The 27,001-nt window shown below is 35.0% G+C and overlaps 1 protein-coding gene across 1 annotated transcript; it reads right to left on the reverse strand.

Moving 5' to 3' along the window:
* Positions 1-6,527: 6,527 nt before the first annotated feature.
* Positions 6,528-26,758, reverse strand: LOC144444398 (uncharacterized). The gene is made up of 5 exons (XM_078133811.1): positions 26,384-26,758; positions 9,529-9,643; positions 8,692-9,324; positions 8,057-8,134; positions 6,528-7,633 (listed from the first exon to the last, which is right to left on the reverse strand). The coding sequence occupies exons 1-5, from the start codon at positions 26,756-26,758 to the stop codon at positions 7,359-7,361; spliced, it is 1,476 nt and encodes a 491-aa protein (XP_077989937.1). The 3' UTR covers positions 6,528-7,358.
* Positions 26,759-27,001: the final 243 nt, after the last annotated feature.

Here is a 27,001-nt window from a genome sequence, read left to right on the forward strand (position 1 = left end):
ATTAACACGTACAATGTCTAATTGTTGGTATATTAACAATTTTCAGTGAATATATTGTTAGTTTTCTGAGCAAAAAAATGTCACTCTCGTTACAGGTAGTGGAGCTTTAAGTTCAGCCATCAGGAAAATTAAGATTAAAAGGTAGCGTTTTAATTAATCAACAAAGTCGTCTCAGTTTAAGATAAGCAAGTATCTCTGTTCCCTAATTTGACAGGATAACTTTTCCAAATACTATACAGGGAATGTTTTGAAATAAAAGTGGGGAAGGGGTTAAATTTTTTTAAAGGCATTATTTTGCCATCTGAGATATATATATAGGGTCTGATAATGGTGCTATGTACATTATATAAATACTATGTGAGTGTGAATCAAAATCCATAGTACATAGTTCCTAAAACCCATCGATTTTCCACTTTTTACAAATTTGCTATAAATTTTTTCATAACTTGTTATTTAGATGTTAAATACAGAAAAGTCCTGAAACATACAATTGATTTTAGAATGATGTGTGAGTATAAAAGTTATCAATGTTTTTCCATTTGCTGAAATTTTTGGTGAAATGATGTCTGCACTGGGAGATTTATATAATTTGATAAGACACCAACAAATAAGTTTGCTGTGTGTGCAAGCCCATTCATTAAAGGGATACTACCTGGAACTTAGGACCTATTTCTGATAGCCTAGACCTCCACTTGGCTGATTTCTGCTATAGGACTCTCAACAGGCACTTAAGCATTTTCACAATGTTTCTGTGATCAAAAGTATAATTAGATAAAAATTGCCCATACCTACTGACCCACTGAGTCTAAGGCCTTGGGGGAGTTTTACCAGTTGGGCAGCCATGGTTCAACATGTTTGAATAGTTACAAATGAATAATTGTGAAATAGAAGTAACCACCAAGAACAGTAAAGTTACAGACAGTTCCTCTATAATGATTTGTGCAATGTTGATTCCTATCACAGAATATTGTTGGTTTAGATGTTGCACTGTATTAAAGGTCCCCTTACACCCCCCCCCCCCTCCATAATAAAGTCAGATAACTCAATAAGAACTGTTAGTATTTTAGAAACATTCATAATTTTGCTAACATCAATTTTATTTGTTACTGATATTTCATTTTTGTGTGTTATGTTTGATTTAGAGTAACAGTTTTATAAATTTGAAAGTTAACCTCTAAGATAGTTTCAAGTTCAGCTAAATTATGCAAATATGAGATGATTTATTGTCAGTAGTGTATAGACAGGAGTAATGATGACATAACTAGACGTAATATAAATTATTCATGAGCCCATGTTTAGTTAACAACAATGAGTGCAAAACACGGTTGTCATGACAATTGTCTGATTGCAAAACTGTAGAGTTGTCATACCACTGGTTTGATTGCAAAACAGTATGGTTGCCATGACAATGGTCTGATTGCAAAACGGGTTGTCATGACAATGTCTGGTTGCTAAAAAGGGTTGTCATGATGATGGCCAAATTTAGAGCGCTACTAAGAATGGACTTTTATGTTGATTCTTGGGAAAGTATTGGAAAGATTACTTTGCGTTTGTTTGCCATCAAATTGTGAGGTTTATTTATTCTGGTGTAGTTTGTATGTGATTTGTCAATGTGTCATTTTTGGTGTTTCAAAAACTAAACAAGGGTTTATTTGTTTTTACCACATTACATAATTATGTAGCCTGAAAGATCCTAGTGATGCTTACATAGTGCGCCCTCTATGGCAAGTAGTTATGTAAGCGGACCAATGGCTGGAACTTTCACCTTATTTGCTCTGACAAACCCTCCCATTGAAGATAAAGTAGAAAAGTTCATATCATGTAAAACTTGTAAATTATGAGAAATTTCAACAACTACCAGTAATTGAACAGATGATATGAATTCACAAATAATAGTTGTTTGTGAGAGATTAACGACAAGATTTTAAGTTTTAAATTTAAAATATGATATTAGTTATTATTTACTGATATGTGAAGATTTTATCTTTCCATGTTAATTATTTTGCGAAAAATAGTAATCAGTACTGTTTACATGTTTACACACTACTTTGACTTATTTTACTCCAGGAGCTGAAATATGAAAACGAAAGTAATAGTGCAAGTGATGATAGGTGGCGCTGTTTAGAGTTACCCTGTTAAAGTACTACGCTCGTAATAGCAAGACAGTACCTAATGTTTAAGCTTTTTTTCCATAATATAATCTATGCAAGTGTTCATATTTTTATGTTGTATATATATCAACTCTTTCTACTATTTCTTTGGAAAATTTATATTTGGAGAGCTTTATGGAATACAATTCAAAATAATTGAGTTTTTCCGACTGTCATGTTGTGTTCTAGAACTAACAAATGATATCATATACTATACTAACACTGCCTTTAATGATGAATACTGTATTTTGCTGTTGTTTGATATTTTAGACCTTTTGAGTGTGGGAAGTGGGAAGTAGATTTTTTGGAATTTAATAGAGCAATCAGGTTGGCCAGTTTATCAACACCTTTGTACAATACAGAAGCCTATTAGGGTCTGTAAAACTATTACTAATATATCAGTGGGTTTTCCTTCAGTTTTGTAGACTTTTAGAACTTTATCATTTATCTCCATTTTCATTGGTCTAGACAGTGTCATATGACACTTGCTAGGTGAATGCAATGAGGCCCTGGAACATGAATAAAGATCTGTCATGACTACTGATCTTGCTTACACAATATTAGATCTGTGTGTATGTTCTGATATGTACACAGAGATGATGTTTCTTAATTATTTATAAAATTGTTGGAAGTTTGACTACTGATTCACATATCGTGCTGCATTCATTGTTAACTCTAACTGTATGTATGTCACATAACTAACAGGGCTAACATCTAACAGTAAATGACACAGCTTCCAGGGCCAACATATAAGGAGGTATTCTTTGTACTACATTATGAAATAGTGTGGATTCCTTATGATGGTTTTTTCAATATTATATAAACTGCCCATATTATATATCAGAATTTTTTCCATATTAGATAAGACTTTATAGTTTCAGGTAGTTTGGGGATTCTTGGAAGAGCTCCCTTATTATAAGGCATTGATCATGATGTGGTCAGATTGCAACAGCGCCTCCAGTGGCCAGAGTAGGAGAGGAACTACCATATTGTCTTTTCTTGAGTTGGTTGATAATCAAAATTTTTATTGTATTTTGAGTGCAATTTAACAAGATAGCTTTGAGTCCTACTGTTGCCATGGAGACTCCACAAATGTCATATATATCAGCACAAAAGGTTACTATGATACAGATAGCATAGAATTAATAATTTCCAATATTTAGCATTGTTAACATTTTACAAATTCATGTTTTAGTTTTTGTTGTTATTTATTCCATTTTATGGAAAGATATGGTGTATGATTACTGAGGTTCTATATTATGTATATATGATAATTTGACTTTATTTGTAAGGAATAAAACTTCTTAATCTGTTCATAAAAATGTTCCTGGATGCCTGGTTTATTTTGTCCATACATTGCTTTATAAAAGGTCAAACACACATCAAAGTCAAGTGCATAGTTAGTCCCCGCTGGACGAAGTCCGGGACGGGGACTTATGGATTGGGTTCCGTCTGTCCGTGCGTCCGTCCGTGCGTGCGTCCGTCCGTCCGTCCGCATCCGTTTCTTGGAGATGCCTGGACCGATTTTTTTCAAACTTGGTACAGGTAAAATACAAGACGCCAATATCTAGACTGACTGTTACTAAGCACACTATTTGTATAGACAATGTTGCAATACAATGGATTGAACCCTAGACTGAGATTGAACACAAGACATCTATTTTACAACCTCCTGTTATCAGATACCACACTTGGTGTTGATTGTTTGAATTGAACTTTCCAAAGAGTGTAATTTTTATATTCAGGGTCTTATCGATTGCGTTTATCTTAAAAAGTCTATGTTCGTAACTCAATAAATTGCAACGTCAAAAGTTTGTTTTACTGTACATACAATAACAATTTTTTACTCATTTTGTAGTCTTTTGCAATTGATTTAGTCACAAACACGGACTTGGTCTATGTTATTTCGCATTATTTTTTGAAGTAGAAAAATATAGTTTTATGAATTAAAAAACCAAAATAACTATTCCTTTGTCATCCTTATGTCCACGTGCACTTTTGACTTTATAACACTTCTGTATTGTTACACAATCTGACACCAGATAGTACACTTGTAGTATCTTCCTATCATTCAAAGTTGATATGACTTTATATGATACAACAGAAAAGAATTTGTTATCATCAAATTTTTATTTGAATTTTTTAATAACATTACCTGATATCACTTTTTTTATTCAATTGACATTATTTACAGAAAGTTTGCATGTGTATCAAATGAATGATTTGCAAAATAAAAACAACAACCAGAAATACTATAAGCTTATCTTGATATTAAATCTTTACTACAGTGTGCCCACTGATAACTACACGTCTTAGGCAGGGAAAAGTGACATCTACAACTTATACTAAAAAGCTTAAACGTTATATATTATGGAAAATCACTTTGAACATGTTATCCTTTACATTCTATTTCTCACTCATTTAATTACAAACACAACAGAGAGGTTTAGATGCATGCATTTACGTGTGTTCTATACGTGTAGCGTTATAGTCGCGTGAATCGTAGCACCCAACGAGTTCTATATCGTCTACCAGACGATGCTACGTCAAAATGGCGGTCTACAAAAATGTAGTCCACACGTAACTTTAAATACATGGTATGTTTTTGTCATTGTTCTTATATTAAATGTCGTAATTTTATTTGTTACAGTTTGGAGAATTAATTGTAAACTGATTGCTGGTTTTTTTCCTTTGGGTATTTGCATGAAAAGTATCTTAAATACAGACAAGTTTGAAAAACAAAGTCAAGTGTTTGGCCTTCAGGCCGGCTCCAGTGTGCAGATTCCACTGTTTTTCAAGTTTGTGTTCTGAACGTGTAACTACGCACAACTTTGTACACGTCATTACGTGTACTCCCGCACGATAATTATGCTCTCGTACACGTACGCGTTCTAACGTGTATCTAAACCTCTCCATTGTCGACCAAACTACACATCGTGTGTTTATGCTAATTTAGGATGGCTTTCAAAAGGGTATTCAGGTTTAATGGTAAAAAAAAGAGTGACTGTCTCTCAAGAAATCTTTTATATAACTGTTTTGTAAAACATAATATCAAAATGATCAAATTAAACCATCTGAAGTAATTTAAAGTAAACATTATTTTACATCCTATAAAGAAAATAATGACAAATTTAACGTAAGATAAATAAAAACAAATTTCATACAATCACTACCAAATAAGGACAGTTTTGTAACAAATTACTACCAAATATGGAAAACATTTGCCCTACACTCATTTTGCATATAATAAGGACTAACTCGACATATTATCATTACTAAATAAAGACAAAACTCGATATAGAGTCATTACTAAATAAGGACAAAATTCGACATATAATTATTACCAAGAGCGAAAATAATCATGATAACAATTCTAAACCATGACATGGCTAAAAAAAACTGTCAAAAGTAGCTAATTCATACGGTGGTAATAATTGACGACAACGTGATCAGTGGAAAGAGTTCTCTACCTTATTGCAAGGAATGTATAAACTGTTATGGAAAGCTGGTGGCGAGACAGAAATCAACAGTTGGGTCAATTTGTCTTTCATATAAATTATACACAATAGCTATTCGTTAAAGGACTGACCAGTTATATACATGTACAGTTACATAAAATGAACTGTTTTATATACAATAATTTATTCATAAAATGTTTTTCCAGACTACCTAATTTGCATACTACAAATTGTCCACTAAACGAAACAGCCTCTTTAACTTAATCAATGCATAGATATATTCAGAACGTGTCTTTCTCTCTATTTACGTAATTACTTTGCATCTAATTGATTATTTACTTTATAAATTAGCATATTACCCCCAGCAGACTGAAATTATAAACAAGATCAAATTTATAACATCAAAAACATACAAGAGATGAATGCATAAACTACGTACTGTCCATAACTACAAGTACTTGAATGGACAAGTTTGTACACTAATCTATAATTCACATATATATATGAACTTCTTTTATTCGTATCTAGCCATGATTATCAAATTTAAAGTCTTGTCTACTATATATGCCGTTTTGAAAAATGATACTTTCAGGTAGATAATCGTATTCGACTCTTGGTTTTGGCGTTTGAGGTCCAACCAATAAACCAACAATTATAACGTAACAATATTTCGTGAAACGCGATGTACAATTTACCCTATCTTGACGATTACTTTCAATTTTATTTTATAATCTTACTGTAGAGTGGTTAACTTAGAATGAACTGATTCAGGTAAAACCCTGAACTGGTGACATCATAGTAACTATAAATAGCTGATACAACTGGAGTGTTAATGATGTCATCACTAGATTTCATTTTGTACAGCATATCTTAAATAATCAACGGCATTATGGCTACAGTATAACATCTATCTATCTCCGTTATCTGACGGCCGGAGAGATATACACCGTACGTCTAGTCAAAATGCCTTCAAGTTGATGTGTGCAGCAATACCAACTAATAAACTTATGGCTTTCATGGAAAGCTTAATAATAAGAAGTACCATTTACGAATCAACTAACTAACCTATAGCTCGGTTCCTGTCTTATTTTATTTCCTATACCATCTAGTAAGACTACCTAGTATACAAAATAGAGGTAAGCACACGAGAAACCCACGTGTGTATATGGTATGGTAAAGTCATCCCTGAAAGTTTGCATTCAACATGTCTTAATTAACACACAGCCAATCCCGTTATCGCCGTCATATGTAAATGTTGGGCCACCGAGAGATCATTAAAAAATCTTATTTTCCTACAGCTTTCTCTTAGAACTTCATAGAAATAACGCTTATTTGGAAATTGGTGTTAAAAAATCGGTTGGAAACGATCAAATTTACAAAATAGCAAAAAATATGAAACCCGAATCTTGGATTTTTTTCAGGTATCATCAGTTTTGTTAAAAAATCAAATTGACCTCAAGTTGGTAAATGAAGACTATGATAGTTCTAATATACTCTCTCAGTTACACCTCTTAACCTAAAACAAAATATCGCATGACAACGAACATTTTACTGACGTGACAAAAAGCTCTCATCGACGTGACATTGTTAAACGTTCTTTACTTGGGCTACTAAGTTTGAATGATCCATACCACCAAAACAAATTGGTATAATTGAAGCTTGACGATGAGGTGCAGCAATGTTGGTACAAAAAATGTACAAGAATGTACGACGTTTTCAGGTTAACTGGCGGGTATTGTAAAGACGTCCTTCACTCTCCAGTTGTCGATGTTGGTTCTGTCACATTTAAAACACTTTGCGTCTGCAAATATGCTGCATTATTTTGGGTCGTTGTTTCAACTTCATCGTTAATGTTCGGAATAGAAGTCCTTTCAGTAGACTTTTGTGTAGTGATGGCGGACAAGATTAATGATGTGGTTGTTTCTGGTTTTCGTGTCATACTGTTTACAGGCTCATTGTCTTTCCCATGTAATGAATCCTGTGTTGTCTTGACAGAGTCTTCGCCCGCAATTGTTGTTCCTGGATCTAAACAACATTAACGAAAAACAGAGCACGAAGAAGTAAAGAGCGTTAGGTAAGCGACAATTTTCGTTGTAGTCAATAATAGGGTTGTAGGGATGGAAACAGAAGTTTAATCGACCTGAAACGATCTGTCAATCTTGAATTGGGAAAACGGTAATCTCAAGTAAGTCACGGTGAAAGATAGGTCTGAAATTAAATCAAGACGATTTTGATGTGATTTTTTGTGTGTGTTATGTTGCAAAACCAGTCCTAGCACGATCGACGTACGCGTTGACGTCGATGAAGAACATAGCATATACCTTGCAGCATAGACAGTGGAGGGGCAGCTAATAGAAGTAAGGCATAGTTAAAATGTCCTTAATATGACGTCACTGGAGAAAAACAGTGTTTTTAATATATGTTTAAAACTTATTGTGTATTTTTTACCTCGATCGCCAGCATTTTGTGTGACGTCATCGTTATCTGCGTTGTTTTTGTTGTTGAACACCTTGCTGGCACGACCAACTGTAAATAAAACATAATAACATCATAATAACACTATAAATTCATCCATTCCTTTGTGCGTTCATTCATTAAAACCATACATTCCTTATATATATATATATATATATATATATATATATATATATATATATATATATATATATATATATATATATATATATATATATATGCGAGTGTGTCATAGTTTAGGCCTGTGTCTTTCTGTCTGTCTGTTTGTGTTTGTTTGTTTGTTTGCGTGCGTGCGTGCGTGCGTGTGTGCGTACGTGTGTGTGCATGTTTGTGTCTAGATCTGTGTTTGTGTTTGTGTCTGTGTCTGTGCATGTACATGTATGCATGTGCCTGCCCATCAATGATCAATGTGACCGTCATTCTGTAATTACCATATTTCTATAATAAATTGATTTTAATACCACTGTGACAGCAGAGCAGTTACAGTTCTAAGTTCGTTAATTTCTCTGATTTATCGGGGCAAATTTTGTACGACATGTACACCACAAAACGCGTACGCAAAGCCCATCAATCACAAAAAATACAAGATTTAGTATATATGTACTTACATTTAAAATCCAACACAACTCCAACAGCACAGGCTACAATAGCAATTATAAGAAATAGTCCAATCATTGTAAAAATCATATTTCTCCTTCTCAGATTGTACCTAACACTTTCACTGTCTCTGTCACGTGATGGTTTGATTTTTTCAGCCGTATCAAAACTGTCCACAGCTTCCCATTGAGGTGGAAAAGGAACTTGTGATTTATTTACTGATTTGTTTATATTGTCGCCGTATTTCCACTTTGAAAGATTGTAATTATCTTTTTTAGTTCTTGGTACATTATGTTTTCTGCTAGCAGGAGGTATATTCCAGTGGTTTAATATTTGTACATCTTCGGCAAGATTCGGAGATGTTCGTATACTACTCGCTTTGGTCGGTGATAACTCATTTTCGCGTAGTTTATTGGCATCGGTAGTTGTATGCTCGTTATTTGGTATTGAGCCATTGGTCGGAATGTCTTTCGTCTCTGGTTGGGTTTCTTTTTGTTGTTGCTGAGGTTGTTTCTGTTCTTGTGTTTCTTGTTTTGGTTTGTTATGCTGTTGTTGTTGTTGTTGTTGTTGTTGTTGCTGTTGTTCCTCTTCTTGTTGTTTTGTTTCTTCTTCTTCTTGTACTACTGGTGGTTGTTGTTGTACTTCTGGTGGTGGTGGTGGTGGTGGTGGTGGTGGTTGTTGTTGTTGTTGTTGGACTTCTGATGGTGGTTGTTGTTGTTGTTGTTGTTGTTGTTGGACTTCTGGTTGTTGTTGTTGTTGTTGTGTTTGTTCTTCTTCTTCTTGTGTTTCTTGTTGTACTACCGGTTGTTGTTGCTGCTGTCCCTGTGGTTCAGTATGTTGTTCCTGACCTACCATGACATCAGACTTTGTTTCTTTTACTCTCATCGTGTTTTCTTCTGTCCGTTCTGTCAAATTTCCCGATTCCTTAATTTCAGCAGAGGGCTGGTCACGTGACGGGTGATTCTATGAATTTAAAGAAAAACACACTCAATCACTACATGTGAAAGGTTTATTACTTGGAAGCTAGTATATGTAATAAAGAAGAGCTATAGAGTATTTCATAGTACGATATTCATTTTAGTTTCCCTTGATGACCACAACAACCTAAAGCATATCATAGTTCCAAACACATGTACATGTTATTTTCAAGAAATGAATCCTTTCAGGCCAGGGACCTCAACGTTCTATAAGTTGTTTTCAGTGTTACTGATCCTTGTATCAGATATTGCAAACAGTTCTAGAGATGAAAACAACTAAATTACACCCGACCCGAACATGTAACACAAGTCTTTCTCTCTCCCGGCAAAGTTAACGGTAGAAATCCATAATTATTAGAAAACAACACCACCGTCGATTCTATCCGTCTGTCATATACCGACACTTCTATTTGGATGAAACAACTGATTTTGATGACCCTTTTAATACCTTGTAAATCAGATTTTAAACAATTTGCCATAGTCAAATCGCCAAGGCAAATTAATCCTTCTCAAATGTCTACACTTACTGATTCTACCCGGTATAGATCCGTGACGTCACACAGGCTAGCGCGAGAACACATCATGTGACCTCTACCAATATTTCTTGTGATATGAAACCTTTGACGAAGACTTTTTTACGAAAAGCTTTTAGACTTGAATTGACTAGGTAATACCGGTGAGATTGTTTGTATTGTATACAATTACGGTGTACACTAATGGATTTCCCTAATCTCGTTCTGCAAGTCTGGCTAATCTACTTTTCAACATAAATACGTTTTTGATAAATACTTTGATTGACATACGACACATACATTTAGAAGACTCTTTTCAAGATCCTTTTTGTCTGGAATGAAGTAAATCAACAGATGATACGTTTGCCCGGTTTTGATGCCAAATCCACATTCCTAAGCATTTGCTTGCATATGTACCAATTACGGTAGTTGCTTGGCAACGTGACGTAATGTCTTCCACCAACCCAAACCTCTGGTATCAAACTACAGACTCGCGAACTAACGATACTATAATATCAATCATTTATGGTATAATTTGACAATCTGTTAAGAATGTAATTTGTATATGACTTAAATACGCTAAATTGTGCTAAATTGGATGGATTGATATGTCGACGCGTTGCTAAGATACAAAAAACGTAACCGGTCCACACATATTGCTATTAGACTGATCAACTCTTTCTCTTCTCTCTATTCAAACCATATCATTACATTTTGAAATCAGAGGCTTTACATTTCCATTACTGTCTGTATTCATCTTTGATCGATGTATCAATATCTTCATCACTCTCTAAGACGATCATAGGCTGTAATGATAAATTCTCTAGATACACACATTCTGAAGAATTGAAATACATGCTAAGGTCGCGCTAGCTATAACATATGTATCGAAATGAAACAAATTATGTTTGCTAGAACTGTGCGTACAGAAATCAACTAAAAACAAATAACCAGCTTAATAAGCATATTGCCGTAAATAATCTATTAGGTAGAATTTCATGTCATTTGAACCAGTAGTTATTGAGATGATAATGATGACAGACAGACAGACAGACAGACAGACAGACAGACCCATGACATGACCTCCACTGTTATCTGAGGTAAAAAGATGGCATTGGCCCATAGAACATCCACCAACTGGTGGAGGGTCTGTGATTGGACACTGTGTTAGGTGAAATGGTGGTACACTCCACACGGTTATTACGGATCGGTACAATCATATATACAGTGGCAAGAAACACTCGGAAATACGATGCGATTTGTGTGTTTATCTATCAATCAGAGATAATAAACAACTTGTATATACCGTCATTGAGTTATACAACATTGACTACGGTTGGGTGATGTGTGTACATATCACGACGTAAACATCCGGGAGAATTTATTAGAATACCATAATACAGGTGTGATATTATTTTATTATTAGATTATGCGAGGTATGTATGTGACGAGGTTCTTATTTGACCAGATATCTCTGAAAAAAAGTTTGTCATTTAGGTTCCAAAGGTCATGCATTGTCAAAGAAATGTTGATATGAATACGTTAAAGTTCACACCTAGACAATAGTCATCTTGTACCTCTAAACGAACGAACAACGTAAATAAACATCTTGCTTATATTCTAGTACGAAGTGACAAAAGAAGCGGAAAGGGTCCCATACTATTCGTAGAATCACAGACAAGTTACTTGTCTGTGGTAGAATTGAGTCATTCAGCCTTTTACTTGCTAAATAGTAAGTTCAATAGTTAAATACAAATTGTGTGTCCTAGATTTTTGTGTTTACTCAAAGCGCGCTCCAAGCAGAAACTGGATGACTGATAAAATTGAGATAGGTCAATTTTAGTTCATGTATGGTATCTTGCGAACTTGAAGGTATTGAAACAATGGACAAGTTAAAGACTGCTTGTCCGGTCTTGTTCCCGAAACAGGTCCATCCTTAAGTTGTCAAACCAAACGAATGTCGTGATATACATTGGAAAAATCCATATTTACCTGGTGTTTCTACAGAATCGTTGTTCAAGTTCTCTTTCGGATATATTATATAAAAGGTCAATCTAATCCTCTACTGTGACTTTTCCCACGCAGATTTACAAACTGTTATACTTCCACAACTTCAATGTATTCATGCATGTCAATAAACACGAGCACTAAAGATAGTTTGTACCTATTCCACTGGCGCCGTAAACTCGTTTGGAGTGATATGAATGGGTACAATAAGTTTACACACATTAGCTGGGATCACCAAACTGACCCCCAGCGGTTTTCGTGTGCCTTATATGGATAAGCTGGATACACCTTTCCATTGTTATGTATATTAAGGTGTGACGTGTAAAAGTATAATAGACCTATCCCGTTCTCCAGTCCTCGTGTATAGTAGTAGGATGTATTGTCAATTAGAAATTTTGATTTTAATCTCTATTGCTGATGTCGAACTAATGATTAGTTTAATTACTAGTTTAGTTCTGTATGCTGGATTACTTAAATTTATTTAAATTTAGTTTACGTTGCCTTACTTATATTCAAATTTGTCTGACTATTTTGTTTGTGACAGTCTGTCTGTCTCCTCCCTCCCATTCTCACATGTCTGTCTGTCTGTCTGTCTGTCTAGCTGTCTGTCTGTCTGTCTGTCCGTCTGTCTGTCTCTATGTCTGTCTGTCTGTCTGTCTGTCTGTCTGTCTGTCTGTCTGTCTGTCTGTCTGTCTGTCTGTCTGTCTGTCTGTCTGTCTGTATGTCTGTCTGTCTCTATGTCTGTCTGTCTCTATGTCTGTCTGTCTGTCTGTCTGTCTCTATGTCTCTGTCTGTGTCTCACCTCTCTCCCTGCCCCTCTCTAATTTACTGTTATTCCTGTAATTCAAATTAGAACCAGGCATTCGGTAAACAACCTTTATATGAATAAATTAATGACCCTGTTTCCTACTCAACAATGCTATATTTATACTTTAGAGTAAGTCACAGAGTCATTTAAAACACGTAACATGTTTGCTTGTATAACCATAACCCTACTAATTGAAAGCATATACTTACGTTGTACTGGTAAATGATAGCTACATGCCAGATAGGCTAGGGTCAGAATTTACGAAGGGGGGTTGGGGGGGGAGAAAATATTGTGGTCAACATTTTTTAGCAGCCCTTCCCCCCCCCCTTCGCGCTCTCAAAATATTTCATCCCCCATGATCCCAATAATTTTCGTAGCCACCTCCCATCCGACTACACATATTTCAATATTTATAATTATACAGTAAACCCCCCCCCCCGACTCCACTTCAGGGATGTACAGTATGGTACACTATATTACACACTGTAAACTAACAGTGGAAATCAACTTCATCGTCCATACACAACAATGAGAGATTTCTTTACAAATTAATAGATGTGCACGAAGGCATTGCGAAAAGGGTCTCTCATTGGTCTGTAACCTGTACTTAAAAATACTTAGTCAGCAGGATTTTATCATTTCAATTTTGATTTTGGGCAGAAACAGCATCCAGCATGATAGCTAGTGGGGAGGGTGTGGGAGGGGGTGTCCCCTCCCACGATAAGCACTTTTTTGAAAATAAGGACATGTAGGAGGCCATTTAGTGGCATAACATTTCAAACCATACACATTATCAAAAGCCATTGAAAACTGTCAACAATACCCCAATTTTACTCTCAATACATTAATTATTGTACAACTGTATGGCTATATTACCTACACTTTAACTTACCTATTCAGAGATATTTTTGCAGACACACACATTCGCTGCCTCATAATTAAATGCTAAAGGTAAATGAGAGAGAGAGCAGCAACGCACCGTGATTGTGATTCAAAACATCTAAAGTACAGACTGTATATACATGTGTTTGGTTTATACATGCCAAAAATATATCCAAGTTTCAAATTTGTCAAAGCGCAATGTACTATGAGTCAAAAATAATGTAGAGAAATTTGTCCTTTTCAAGCGTGAAGGAAGTTCAATGAGTTTGTATAATAGAAGTATTAGTACATCATACCATAATTGGAGGAATTAAATCGATCAGTGAAAACTAACAACAACGTAATGAAAAGCACTTAAAGTCAAATAAAGCATATATTTTACATATGAAAGAACAGATGACATTTGAAATTGTTATATAATTAGACACGTGGCGTGTAAGATACGCTTCCCTTTTATTTCCTATTTGAGGTCTAATTAGATATTTCTATAGAAGCTACTGTCAATATCTTTAGGCATGCGATCAATATTTGAGCGATTGTAAAATGTACCTAGTATATAGTTTACTAGAAGGTCTTGTTACGAGAGTGTGTGAAAGTCAATCGTGCAAGCTTGTGATTAAATAGTTTAAGACTGTCAAGTGACATAGGGAAAATACAACTTGTACATCAGTGTACATTATATGGGGAACGTAACCATGGTAACAGATCTACAACACTTGATATGCATGCCCAGGTGTTATATCAGTAGCAGTACAGTCGTGATCCATTTGTTGCTTTTTGTGTTGTTTGTATCCACTCGATTCATTTTTTGAAAATCAGGTAAAATGAGCATACCGATGACATTTTAGTTTTACTCCATGGTGAATATAGAGGTTAAAGGTCACGTTTGTCTGTGAAAAACAGTTGTCTTGGCAGAGTTATAGAAAATGTTTGTCCAGAAAAAAATAATGATCTCATGTAATCATTACGCCTCCACTGATAGGATATACTGTGATGCAAGAACATGGGATTGAATCCTCGGCCTTTATGATTCTGACTCCATATGCCATCACTAACTATCAGATATATACATTGATGTAGAATTCTATCTATATGCGGTGGGAATTCGTCAATTTTCCTCATCATGTAGAAAGCAGTCTCGCAGCGGTTTTTTTATTTCTATTGATTGACTCCAGTCACGTTTTGCTAAATTGTGTGTAATTAGATAGCGATACTATATATCTATATGAATGACTAAAGATATAACCAATCGACATACACAGACACGTTGTTCGTTAATATTGTTGTTAACCTTGTCACTTAACAAGGTGGCGTGTACTGCTTGCTTTATTCGCAGTCAGCTTGTTCAATAAATAAAGAAATAGTGTGATGTAATATTCTAAACTGTTTGTATTTTTACACCTGTATATGAAATTTTGCCTTACTATGTGAATGTTTATGTATGTATGTATGTATGTATGTATGTATGTATGTATGTATGTATGTATGTATGTATGTATGTATGTATGTATGTATGTATGTATGTATGTTACTTCTGAGCACAACATTTTCTTGTATATCTGTATACATTGATCCATCTGTTTGTATGTATCTATCTATGTTTAGTTAACACAAATCAGTCGTGTCATGAGATACATAGAACTATTAAACTTGGGTCACCCTAAGTTGAGAGTTAAAAATGTGAATTATATATAGTGTACAACATCGTCAGATTATTTCATATATGTTGCTTTTATGAATTTAGATGAATTATGTGTTTCTTATACGTTAATAAATGTCACATTTTCAAAATATGTTACAAGTATTATAAACGTCAACATAAAAGTGATGTATGGGTGACAAATAGATTTAGACGCTTATTTCAATGATTTATTACTATCGATATTATGCCTAACCTCTAACATACTGTATTGGAAACAAAAGGGCGTTGACAGCTAGCAGTGCATTGAAAAAAATACAGGAGTATGATAAAAATAGGTTTAAAGTCTGTGCTAATGTCCTCTATAGACCTTGCTGTGCACGTTTCAGAGCCTATACATTGGTAAGGTAATTATATTATGCATTAACTCCAGGTTTTCGTTCTATTTTCCTAATAGGTAGTCGATTTGGTTGTGCTTTATTCAAATTGTTTATCTGCCTGCCTGCCTGTCTGTCTGTCTGTCTGTCTGTCTGTCTGTCTGTCTGTCTGTCTGTCTGTCTGTCTGTCTGTCTGTCTGTCTGTCTGTCTGTCTGTCTGTCTGTCTGTCTGTCTGTCTGTCTGTCTGTCTGTCCGTCCGTCCGTCCGTCCGTCCGTCCTTCCGTCCGTCCGTCCGTCCGTCCGTCCGTCCGTCTGTCTGTCTGTCTGTCTGTCTGTCTGTCTGTCCATGTATACCATGTGTGCTGGTAATGTATAAAAAAATCACCAAAACATACAAAAATTGCTAAATTCAGTCATACGGGCCTTGATATCAAAGAAAATTTCAGAATCACAATCAATACTAATGACTGGCCCATAAAATGTATAATATTTGCAGTCAGTATCAATTGGACGTTTTCAACCCTGTTATAGAATTTATCTATTTTTAGAGTTGTCTATCATAAACCATACCAATTACGCAACAGAATAAAACTGATAGTAGATATTAAAAGGTCAACTTGAATTTGATTTTTGAAATGTTTAGGATATTTTTTAAGTTCTCGTGTTCATTTTTAAAAGTGCTATTCTAGCTTTAAAATTTCCAGTGAGGATATCGGATGGCGATAATACATGGATTTTCTAATTTGACATCCGATATGTAACACCAAGCGTCGACAGGGTCTGTTATGGCACACCATATATCAACCGTTTTACGGTGAAATCTCAAAGGGAGGGGTGCGTTGTCATGCATATTCCCCCATAGTTATATTTATATCCACATAACGTAATTCCCTCCGTTCGAGTAAATCCATACATCGATTTCAATAGTTCAATATTGTTAAAAATCTCTGACGTCTACAGCATATGCCTTGCGGAGAACAACGTCAAAATGATACACCAAACTGAGTATGAAATGTGTTGATTAATGGCAGTATGGTACAATTGCAATGCCATTCTTGATGTCAAAATGCTGAAACAATGGATAAAAAAACATACAAATTACGCGTAAAATAAAAAGCACTAAAATTAAAACTTTGATATGTCTTTAGTAATTTCACAATACCGACTAAACAGAAAAAGTAGTACTTACGTGCTTGAGTGTGTAAATGTATTTGGAAACGTATGAATAAATAGACGTGGCATTGATACGATCTGTCAGGGTTTTATAGATCATAACAATATTTCATAACGATCGAAAGCTGTTACATCGTCAATTATGTATGCATTATTTCATCTTGCTAGGTAAAACCCAGGGCTATTTATCAATCAACATTTTGCAATGCATGCACACAACAATGTCTTTTCATATCTAGCAGTCTATACCGTATAGTATACGTGTAAGTCTGTGTAAGTCTGTGTAAGTCAGTGTAAGTCTGTGTAAGTCTGTGTAAGTCTGTCGCGGTGAAAAAAATCAATTTGTATGAGACAACGTCAAACAATATTGATGGTTAAAAGTCTAAGCACTTTAAATACGATTTACGATTACTGTAACAGTGGGCCGGGGCTGAGGTACGTAGAGCGCAGCTGCAGTCAGGTCAATAACAAAACAGATTCCCGCCAAAAAAAATTAACAAACTTTTTCGTTTTACATATTATTTGTTGACACAAATTAAGTTCATTTTAGATTCAAAACTACAAAAATAGTCTCTTTTCTACATTTACATCAAAATTTTGGGTGATAACTAGTATAAAAGTGTGTCCGTATTTTTAATTTTGGTATTTGATAGTGTTCGACGGAGAGATGCACAACTCACCATCACTTGGCAAGACCACTGAATTCAGTCATCTGTCAAATATGACAAACTCTAATGAGAAAAAAATGAAAATCTGAAGTCAATGATGAAGTGTCGACTTGATTTTATTTGATGTTCACGCGAAATAGATGATATGTGAAATAAAATTAGATATAGGCCTAAATGAGCAATGAAAATAACGATTGGTGACAGTGTAATAAATTGTGCGATATTTAAAGTTAAGAGTATTTTTGTCTCCTATATATGGTAATTTTATCAAGCTTCTTTCATATTCATAATGCAATTATGGAAAATACAGTGCATGTCAGCCGTTGGATGTTTACTCAATAAATACCATTTATGAGGTGAAAGCGAGTGAAAATCCAATTTGATCCATTTACGTCGAGTGATTTGATGCAAGCTAAAAGCCCAATTTAATGGGCAATTTCTACAGTAAACCATGGAGTTCTGAATGAGGAGTGAATGAGGTCTGTTGCTAAGGGCCTGACAGCAGTAAAAGGTGGAATTATTACATGGAGGAACCGGAGATGAACGATGTGTGATAAGAAAGTGAACGACATCATTCAATTTGCCACGGTCGTCTGTGATCATCGATCAGGACGTGACTCATTCAAACACGCCCAGTCACCGTAAACAAACGCCACCAAAACACCGAAATGTTTAACGGCTGGCGATTTAAATTCCACAATTCAAATATTTTAACGCTTTACCGAAATTCAACGATACAGAGCGTGTTGGCACGACTTGTAAACGACTAATAGTATTTGACAAGCGTAACACTATACCTCCGAGAAATAACATAATACGCAAAAAACGAACAAATCAACACTGACGAACAATAAACAGTGTGATATTTGAATTGGTTTCGAATTTGCAATGTAACACCTGATCTGCTGAACAAATGCTAACCCAGAGCGACAACTGAGTTGGTTTTAGTATATTGTCAGATCAAACTCGACTTTAATATAACACATTGCGTAAGCTAAAATTTCTAAAGTCTTCACATTGCATATTTTTCTGAAAATTCGAAATGTATCATTCAGACGATATTTCGTTTTTAAACCATGCACACGTTTCAGTATCCGTACGTACGCGTACGACCTTACGCAGTCAACACCTGTCTCCAATCTACCAGTACATATTGTGTATAAAAGCATAACCCCAAAATAGCCTGAGAGGACATTGTATGCAAGTGTATTTTCGAAACGAAAAAGAAAACGAGTGAGAATGCAATGTGCACTTTACCTTTGCTTCATCTGTGTTTTCATCCATCTACCTCGTCTAGATTTAGCCCTGGAATGAGTGGCTATTGTAACTGACCAGTGTTTTGGATTTGTATTGTATGTATTGAATCACCGTTTGAAAATCGATAGTGATTTGCATAACAATGTGCTTTACGGATCGCCACGGAACATATACGGTGAGAAATATACACCGGTCGAAATGCGCATGTGTAGAACTGACTAAAAGTGATATCTATATAGTGTAACTATATATATTTATAGAAATCTATTGTTGTATATATTCTAGTCGGGCCATATTGTTTAGCATATTTGTGGAAAAGTTAAAAGGCCCCAATACGGTATCTATAGAACAGCATAGTACCAAATTTATGAATCACAACACATCTATTCTAAAACAAGAAGTAATTATCTAATTGCAGGCGTTGGTTTAAAAATGAAGAGATGACAACACCAATTAGATATGTATACACGTCGCAGGACATTACTTCTTTTTTGTATCAGCCTCAGAATTCTTCGAAAATCGATGCATGTAGTAAGATTGGGTCACGTTGAAACAAAGACGATTCTATGTGAGTTACGTCTAGATACATCTAGTTACGTCTGCAAATCATTATCAACAACAAGAATTACTATATAGTACATGTTTTCCTATATACGACATGGCCGGCCACAATTATATGGGGTATGTACAATTGTGACAATTTCGCATATAGGAAAATATATAGTAATTCTTGTAGTTGATAATGATTTGTAATTACTCTCTTGTTGATGCTTGTCAGTATTTGTTTATTTATCATTTGTTTTGTTCCGTGTGATAGCCGCCTTCCCGTCCTGTAACAAGACGAACGGCACAAAACGATGGAAATAGAGATAAATAAAGACATCTAGTCACTCTCACCACATCAGATTTTAATTAGATTGATGCCTACCCATTCATGGTGTTATATATGCAATGTAAACCATCGTTAATACTGTTGTTATGAGCATAGTCTTGTTACTAGCCGCATCTGCATACATTTTTGGAACGTGTGTCACTGGTGATATATTGGCATTATATGTCATCACAAACATAATTCAACGACATTACCCTTAAAATATGAAGTCTACCTTGTCACAATTAGGAAGAACAGAAGGGTGCCTACGAAACTTACCGGATATTCTAATGAAAAATCGTTTCGAGGAAATCTTGTCTTGTGTTGTTGAGTTACGATGCAAACTCGGAGAGCTATAAGTCTACTTGATCGATCACAGACTTTTTATTTCATTGTGTTGCTTGTATAAGTTTTCTTCAAAACAGTAACGCGAAAACACTGCATGGTTTCCCCTGCTTTAGCTTGAAGAACATAAATCTTCAGTATAGGTAAATACTACTATATCTTGTAACTTATTGTAAATTTTATTTGTTGATTTGCTAAGTACGAACATGTTTTGAAGCAGTTTTCCATTCAGGTATCATGTGGTTAAAATGTACTATATAGTAACAAATCATAACGTTATAAACTGTAAAACACAGCAAAGAAATAAAAACACGTCTGTTCGGTTGTATATTTTTCCAATGAACTGCACATTGAAGTTGGTAAATTCTAAATTCAAACACCCAGGGATCATTCACAATTATAGTTTGTAATTAATATTTACTTGAATCAACCATATGGAAAAAATGCCTTGTTAGCCAATTGGACCAGTAAGAAATCGGCTTTTTCCTACCTCCATTTTGATTTTCAACGCGAAATAGAATTTTTAAAACTACAAATAAAATTGAACCTTTACTCACACTATTTAAAACTATTCTATAAAATTTACAAAATAGAAATATTATCTAATTTGAGTGTATTAGACGGTGGTGGTGGGTTAGGCATTGGATAAGTAGTTGGCTATCAGTCAATGTGCTGGACGGCTCCCGTGGACAGCTGGATCATTTGACAATTGGTATGCCTTTAACGGTGGTGGTGACTCTCTATAGCAGTACGTATATCTGTCCCATTTGTCCTATCAAGATTTTCCCGAATAAGGGAGCCTTCGGAAATTACAGAAGGGAGGAGCCTGGTCTGTTGTACAAGATGTGACCTTCCTTGATTCCACTGTGCTAAAATAGTCATCCATCAGCTTTCTTTCTCTAAAAAATGATCCTCCTCTTTTCAAATATTTCAAAAACGTGGATTCACCATGGTTTCACAGCTTCCCTGTCACGTAGTGGTAAGGGTTAACCATTTGATTCCGGGGGAGGGAGCTGGATGAATTGGAACTACCACAATTTTTTTTTTCAACCACCATGACAGCAATATTTTTTCCAAATAGGGGTACAGCAATTTTCTCTTAAATTTATGCTTTATAAATTTGACTTTTCACCGCATCAAGTCGAGTCATGTAACTTTTTATTTTTGAAATTAAATTTCCTCATAACAGGATCCCGGAGACATTCATGATGCTTTAATATTCCCAAATATAATATTCCCTATATAATTCTCTATTATGATCACTTTGTAGCATATAACATTATCTTTAACTGTAATTATTGTAATGTTTCGGCGATTTGTTGATAAAAACTGAAAAATTAAGGTGACCTTGAAAACCCCAAGAAATCTCTCACCCCCAGAGGTCACTAATACATAACCAACTATCAGATGCTCTAACCTTTTTACTGTCACGGTAAGCCTGTTCCCATCTAAAGTCTGAACCTGTTTCGATTCGAATATTGTCTTTTAAAGATGTGAAATGTTTCCCAAGATAGTCTACTATAATATTGCCTTAAAAGTCCAAATCTCCCCAACCAATGATACTACCATTAAGTGTACCTACCTTTAGTATAATGATGCCATTTAACTTTTAACACATTTCAACCCTGTGTAAGTTAAACAGAATACTTTCTGATATGGTGGTGCTGTTTTGTAAAGTTTTGAGATTATTGCTTGAAAGGCTCTGAATATCCTAAAAAATGGCTTTTAAGAGAGCCTTCTAGGGGGAGTAGGGGGAGACCACGAGGACCCCCCCCCCTAAAAGAAACCGGTGGACATATCCCTGTCTCAAGCTCTTCCCTACATTTTACTGTTAAGATGCTATCAAACTTTATTTCACAAATATTTCAACCCTGTGCAGTTGCTTTTTACATATTGGTGCTGTCTTGTAAAGCTTGGCAATTATTAATAGTCTCAAAATTTACTTTTAAGAGTAAAAACCTCCAAGGCTTCTAAGAGGAAATGACAGTGCTGTCACGGGATCTTATCAAGTATTTGCAAGATGGTCAAGCAGTACAGTCCACACTGAGTCACGATCAAAAAATGGCTGTCATGTGAATATGATATACAGGGGGGGGGGGGGTTAATCATGATTTAGAATTAAGTGTTAGGGGGGCAGCCTGTTTTCGGTTTTACATAGAGGGGAGTCCAATTTTACATAGAGGCTGGGGGGAGGGTAGAGGGCCGATGGAAAAATCCACTGTTTTCCACCGAGGTCTTTCACACATAGTCGCATTTCCGGTTCCAAGAAGCATTACGCGAGATGATGTCGCTTATGTTGTTACAGTTAGTCTTGTTTTGTCTATATTACCTTTGAAATAAATAAAATATAGGAAAAGTAGACCACACTCGGAAAAGGCCAAACGGTACATCAAAGACAATACAAAAAAATACAAATACATCTACAATGACTAAAAGAAACAACTTGACACAAAAACCTTATAATCATTCCAAAATGTGACACTTTAATACAAGTTTTTTAAATACATCAATATTTTCAGTCTTTCGTAATAAAGTCGGAAGTTCATTCCATAATTTGGTTGCCTCATAAGAAAAAGAGTGAGTGAAGCGTTGACAGTTGGGAGTAGGTAGAACGAAAAGGTCATTAGAACATGAACTAGTATGAATTTGAAAGTCCGAATTTCTTTTGGTAAGAAGATCGGAAAGGTAGGGAGGTACCATGTTATGGACAGTTTTAAAGATCAGTAAATATTTATTAAAAAGGAACCTTTTACCTAAAGGTAAAATATCTTTTTTTTAAAAAAAGATCAATACTACTAGTATTTTGCAATTGCATTTCCCTAGTACTGATGTTTAAGATAAGTCTGACGGCTTGTTTTTGTAGTTTGTAAAGATTATCAATATCACCTTTTCTGGCATGGGACCAGATGTTACAACATGTATCAAAGTGAGGCTGAATATGGCTGATATAAAATAATCTTCTACTATGTGCATCGAGAAACCTTGAAATATAGCGTAGTGCAGCAATATTAGTTGAAATTCTTTTACAAATATAGTCACAATGGTTGGCCCAGGATAGAGCTGAATCTATAAAGAGACCTAGAGATTTTTCTACATTGGAAAGTGAGATGGGAATATTATTAAAAAGAGGGGAGAAGCTGTCATGCGTAGTAGAATGCTTTTTGGGTGGAATTAACATGGCTTTAGTGTTGAGAATCATGTGATTTTGGTTGCACCAGTGATGAAGTTTGTCAAGGTCATTATTGATTGTCTGATTAATTTGAGAAACTGAAGAAGATGAGTAAAGCAAGGAAGAGTCATCAGCATAAGTGTTTATATGATCTTTATCAATATTTAAATGAAGGTCATTAATATAAATCAAAAATAAAAGAGGTCCTAAGATAGAACTTTGTGGTACACCGGAGTTAATAGATAGCATTGAAGATTGACAATTTTTTAAAATTAACAAATTGTTTTCTATCACTGAGATATGATATGAACCACTCAATAGCCGAAGCATTTAAATTATAGATTTTAAGTTTATCAATGAGCAGTTTATGATGACCAAATCAAAAGCTTTAGATAAGTCTAGAAAAACTATGCTACTCCATTCATTATTATTATTAATAGCTTTATAGCAAAGGTCTACGAAATAGGTTAGAGAAGTCTGACAGGAATAGCCAGGACGAAATCCAGATTGAAAGGGAGAGAGTAAATCAAATTTAGTGAGATAATAGTAGAGGCTTTGATGGACATGGGATTCAAGAAGTTTAGAGAGACAAGGTAGTATAGAAATGGGTCGAAAGTTGGAACAAGATTCAGTTGAGTTAGCTTTATGGAGGGGAAGTACTTTGGCAATTTTCCAGTGAGATGGAAAATAATTATTGACTATGCAAAGATTAACAATTTTAAAAATATGAGTAGCAATATAAGGAGCACTAAGTTTCAAAAATTTAGCACTGATTCCATCACACCCAGTAGCTTTAGAAGTATCCAAGTCTAGTAAAAACTTCAGAATCTTTGTCTGTGAAATTAGTGGAATTTTAAAACTATAAGGTATATTTTTTGACATGACAAAGTTGTTAAGTGTTTCAGTATCAAACGTTTCAGTAATTGAGTTATTTTTGTAAGAGAGTTTGCAATATTAACAAAGTGTCTGTTAAATGACTCAGCTATTTCAGTATGACATTTGATATCATTTCCATCAATACAAAGCTTAACAGGATTCTTTTGTGAAGGTTTAGGGTGTAAATCATGTATAGCTTTCCATATATTTTTGCTATTTGATTTATCGGAAATTAATTTAATATAATAACTAGACTTCAATGTCTTGGTAAGTTTGTTTACAAAGTTCCGCTGTTTACGATACTCATCCATACAGTTCATAGCTTTGAGTTGATCTCTACGTTTACGAGCATCGTGTAGTGTTGGAGAATACCAAGGAGGTTGATTTGTGTGACGAACTCGTCTTGTTTTTACAGGTGCATGTTTGTTGATAATTTCGCAGTAAGTTTCATACCAATGATTAAAGACATTCAGGATCGTTCATATTTAAACAAGTATGCCAATTTGCTTCTTTTAGTTCTGTGATAAAGTTGTTTTCATTGAAATTGCGCGTACACCTGTAGGTTATGAATTCATGATCATCATTTTTTGTTGTAGCAGCCTTGATTTTACGAATTTTCATTGTGGGAGAGTGGTCCGACAGTCCATGACGTATAACTTTAGTTTCATGAATATTCTGTGGATTGGTTGTATAAATATGATCGATGAGAGTTGAAGAAAAACTAGTTGATCTCGTAGGAGTATCGATAAGTTGAGTAAGGTTGTAACATTGAATTTGGTTTGACCATTTAGTGTTGTCTTCTAATAAGTTTATGTTGAAGTCTCCAAGTATGATAACTTCTAAATTAGTTTCATACAGCTTGTCCATAATATTATTAAAATCATCAAACCATGAGGATTTACTATTTGGAGGACGATAGATGTAGCTGAGCGAAATAGGTTTAGCATTGACAAGTGAGATCTTCAGAGTAATTTGTTCAATAGTAAGCGATTCGAGATCGAAAATCCTAGTGAAATGTATATTTTCATTAATGTAGACAGCAATACCACCTCCATTTTTCGTTGTTCTATCCCGACGTATCACCTGGAACCCGGGTAATTCGATTAGATGATCTGAAATATCAGGACTGAGCCATGTTTCGCTGAAGCCAATAATAGTGTTAGCAATGTTCCTGGATAAAATGTCACGTAGCTCGTGAATTTTATTTCTGATTCTGTTGATGTTCCAGTGAATTATTATTAATCCGTTAGTTGAACTGTTGAATAAGGAAGGATGGCGCTACGAGTCTGTTGTAATTATCGACGATTTAGGTGGTGTGGCATTATGCGAAAATTTCGACATTGTCTGATAAATCTAACTATATGAGCTGCAAATTTCTCGTAACCAAATCTATTTAGATGAAGGCCCTTAACATATCAAGAAAATCACACATTTGTTGTGGATTTGATACATTGCACATGAAAAGTATCTTCTTGGCCGATTTTGCATAATTTGAAAGTAGTTCGTTTGACTGTTGAACTTTGCTATTTAGTTGTGGTTGATCCATACGGAAGAGTAAACCTGAAATGATGATTACAGCTTGGTTGTTGAGTGATCGAAGCTTTTCAACCAGCATGATAGTTTCTCGCTGAATTTTTGTTGGTGTGTCGGACGGGAGATTATTTGTTTCTACATGAAGTAAAATATAATCTTCATCACCATGAACTAGTTGAGATAGATCAAGCTGTTCAATTTTGTACCAAGGGTAGACATGTTTCCTACATGAAATATATTTGGTGCGAAATTGAAGATGGCGAACAATAGAATCGCCAATAACCAGGAGTTTTTTGCTCTTTTGAGATATTCCTTGATTGCCTGCAGTTTGTCCATCCATGTGTAAACTATGGGTAGAGCTAGTCGTAGTTGTCCCTTGGTATTGCCGGTTGTTGGATGACTCACTATGTGTAGCTTTTGTTGTATTGTTAGCATGGAAATGTAACGAATCGAGGCTATGATGTTGTACAGTCTGTGTGTTAGTTCTGGGTTTTGGAACTGGTCTGGTAGACAGTTGTGTTGAAATTTGAATGAATGAATGAATGAATGAATGAATGAATGAATGGCTCAGTTTGCGTTATCTGTGTTTTAATTCTTTGTTTGGGTACTGGTTTGAATTTATCATCTAGCTTCTTTGCAAGATTATCACCTTCAAGGGTGAGATCTTCAATTGTAACATATTGATCCAAAAGCTGCTGTTGCAGTATTTCATTAGATTCTTTCAATGTCTTTACAGTGTAAAGATGAGCAGCAGTTGAATCTTCAGCAAGTCTTCTCAGTGTGTTGTTGTGCTTGCATTCTGTCTCTAGCTTATTCTCTGATTCACGTAGTTTACATTCAAGTGTATTAATTAGTTGATCCTTGTTTTTGTTTTTTAACTCTTTCTGCTTTAAGGTAAGTTTCCGGTTGCAGTCCTTTAGAGTAGCATGAAGTTGAGTATCAGCTGATTTCATATATTTGTCAGTAGTGTTGCAAATTACCATGTGTCACGGTTGTTTCCCAATAAACTTGGTTTTCAGGCCGTGCAGTATAATGGTCAAACGTAGCTTTATTACATATATCTGAAAATGTACAGAGAGATACGAGTGAAGCCGTGCTGGCCACGTCTGCCGTACTAACACTAACCTAAATACAATAAATATAAATATAGTAAAAGTATAGATACAAATGACACAATAACTGAAAGATAGAACTAACCTGAAAATGTACAGAGAGATACGAGTGAA

The sequence above is a fragment of the Glandiceps talaboti genome, chromosome 13 (assembly GCF_964340395.1).
Source record: "Glandiceps talaboti chromosome 13, keGlaTala1.1, whole genome shotgun sequence".
Lineage (NCBI taxonomy): Eukaryota > Metazoa > Hemichordata > Enteropneusta > Spengelidae > Glandiceps > Glandiceps talaboti.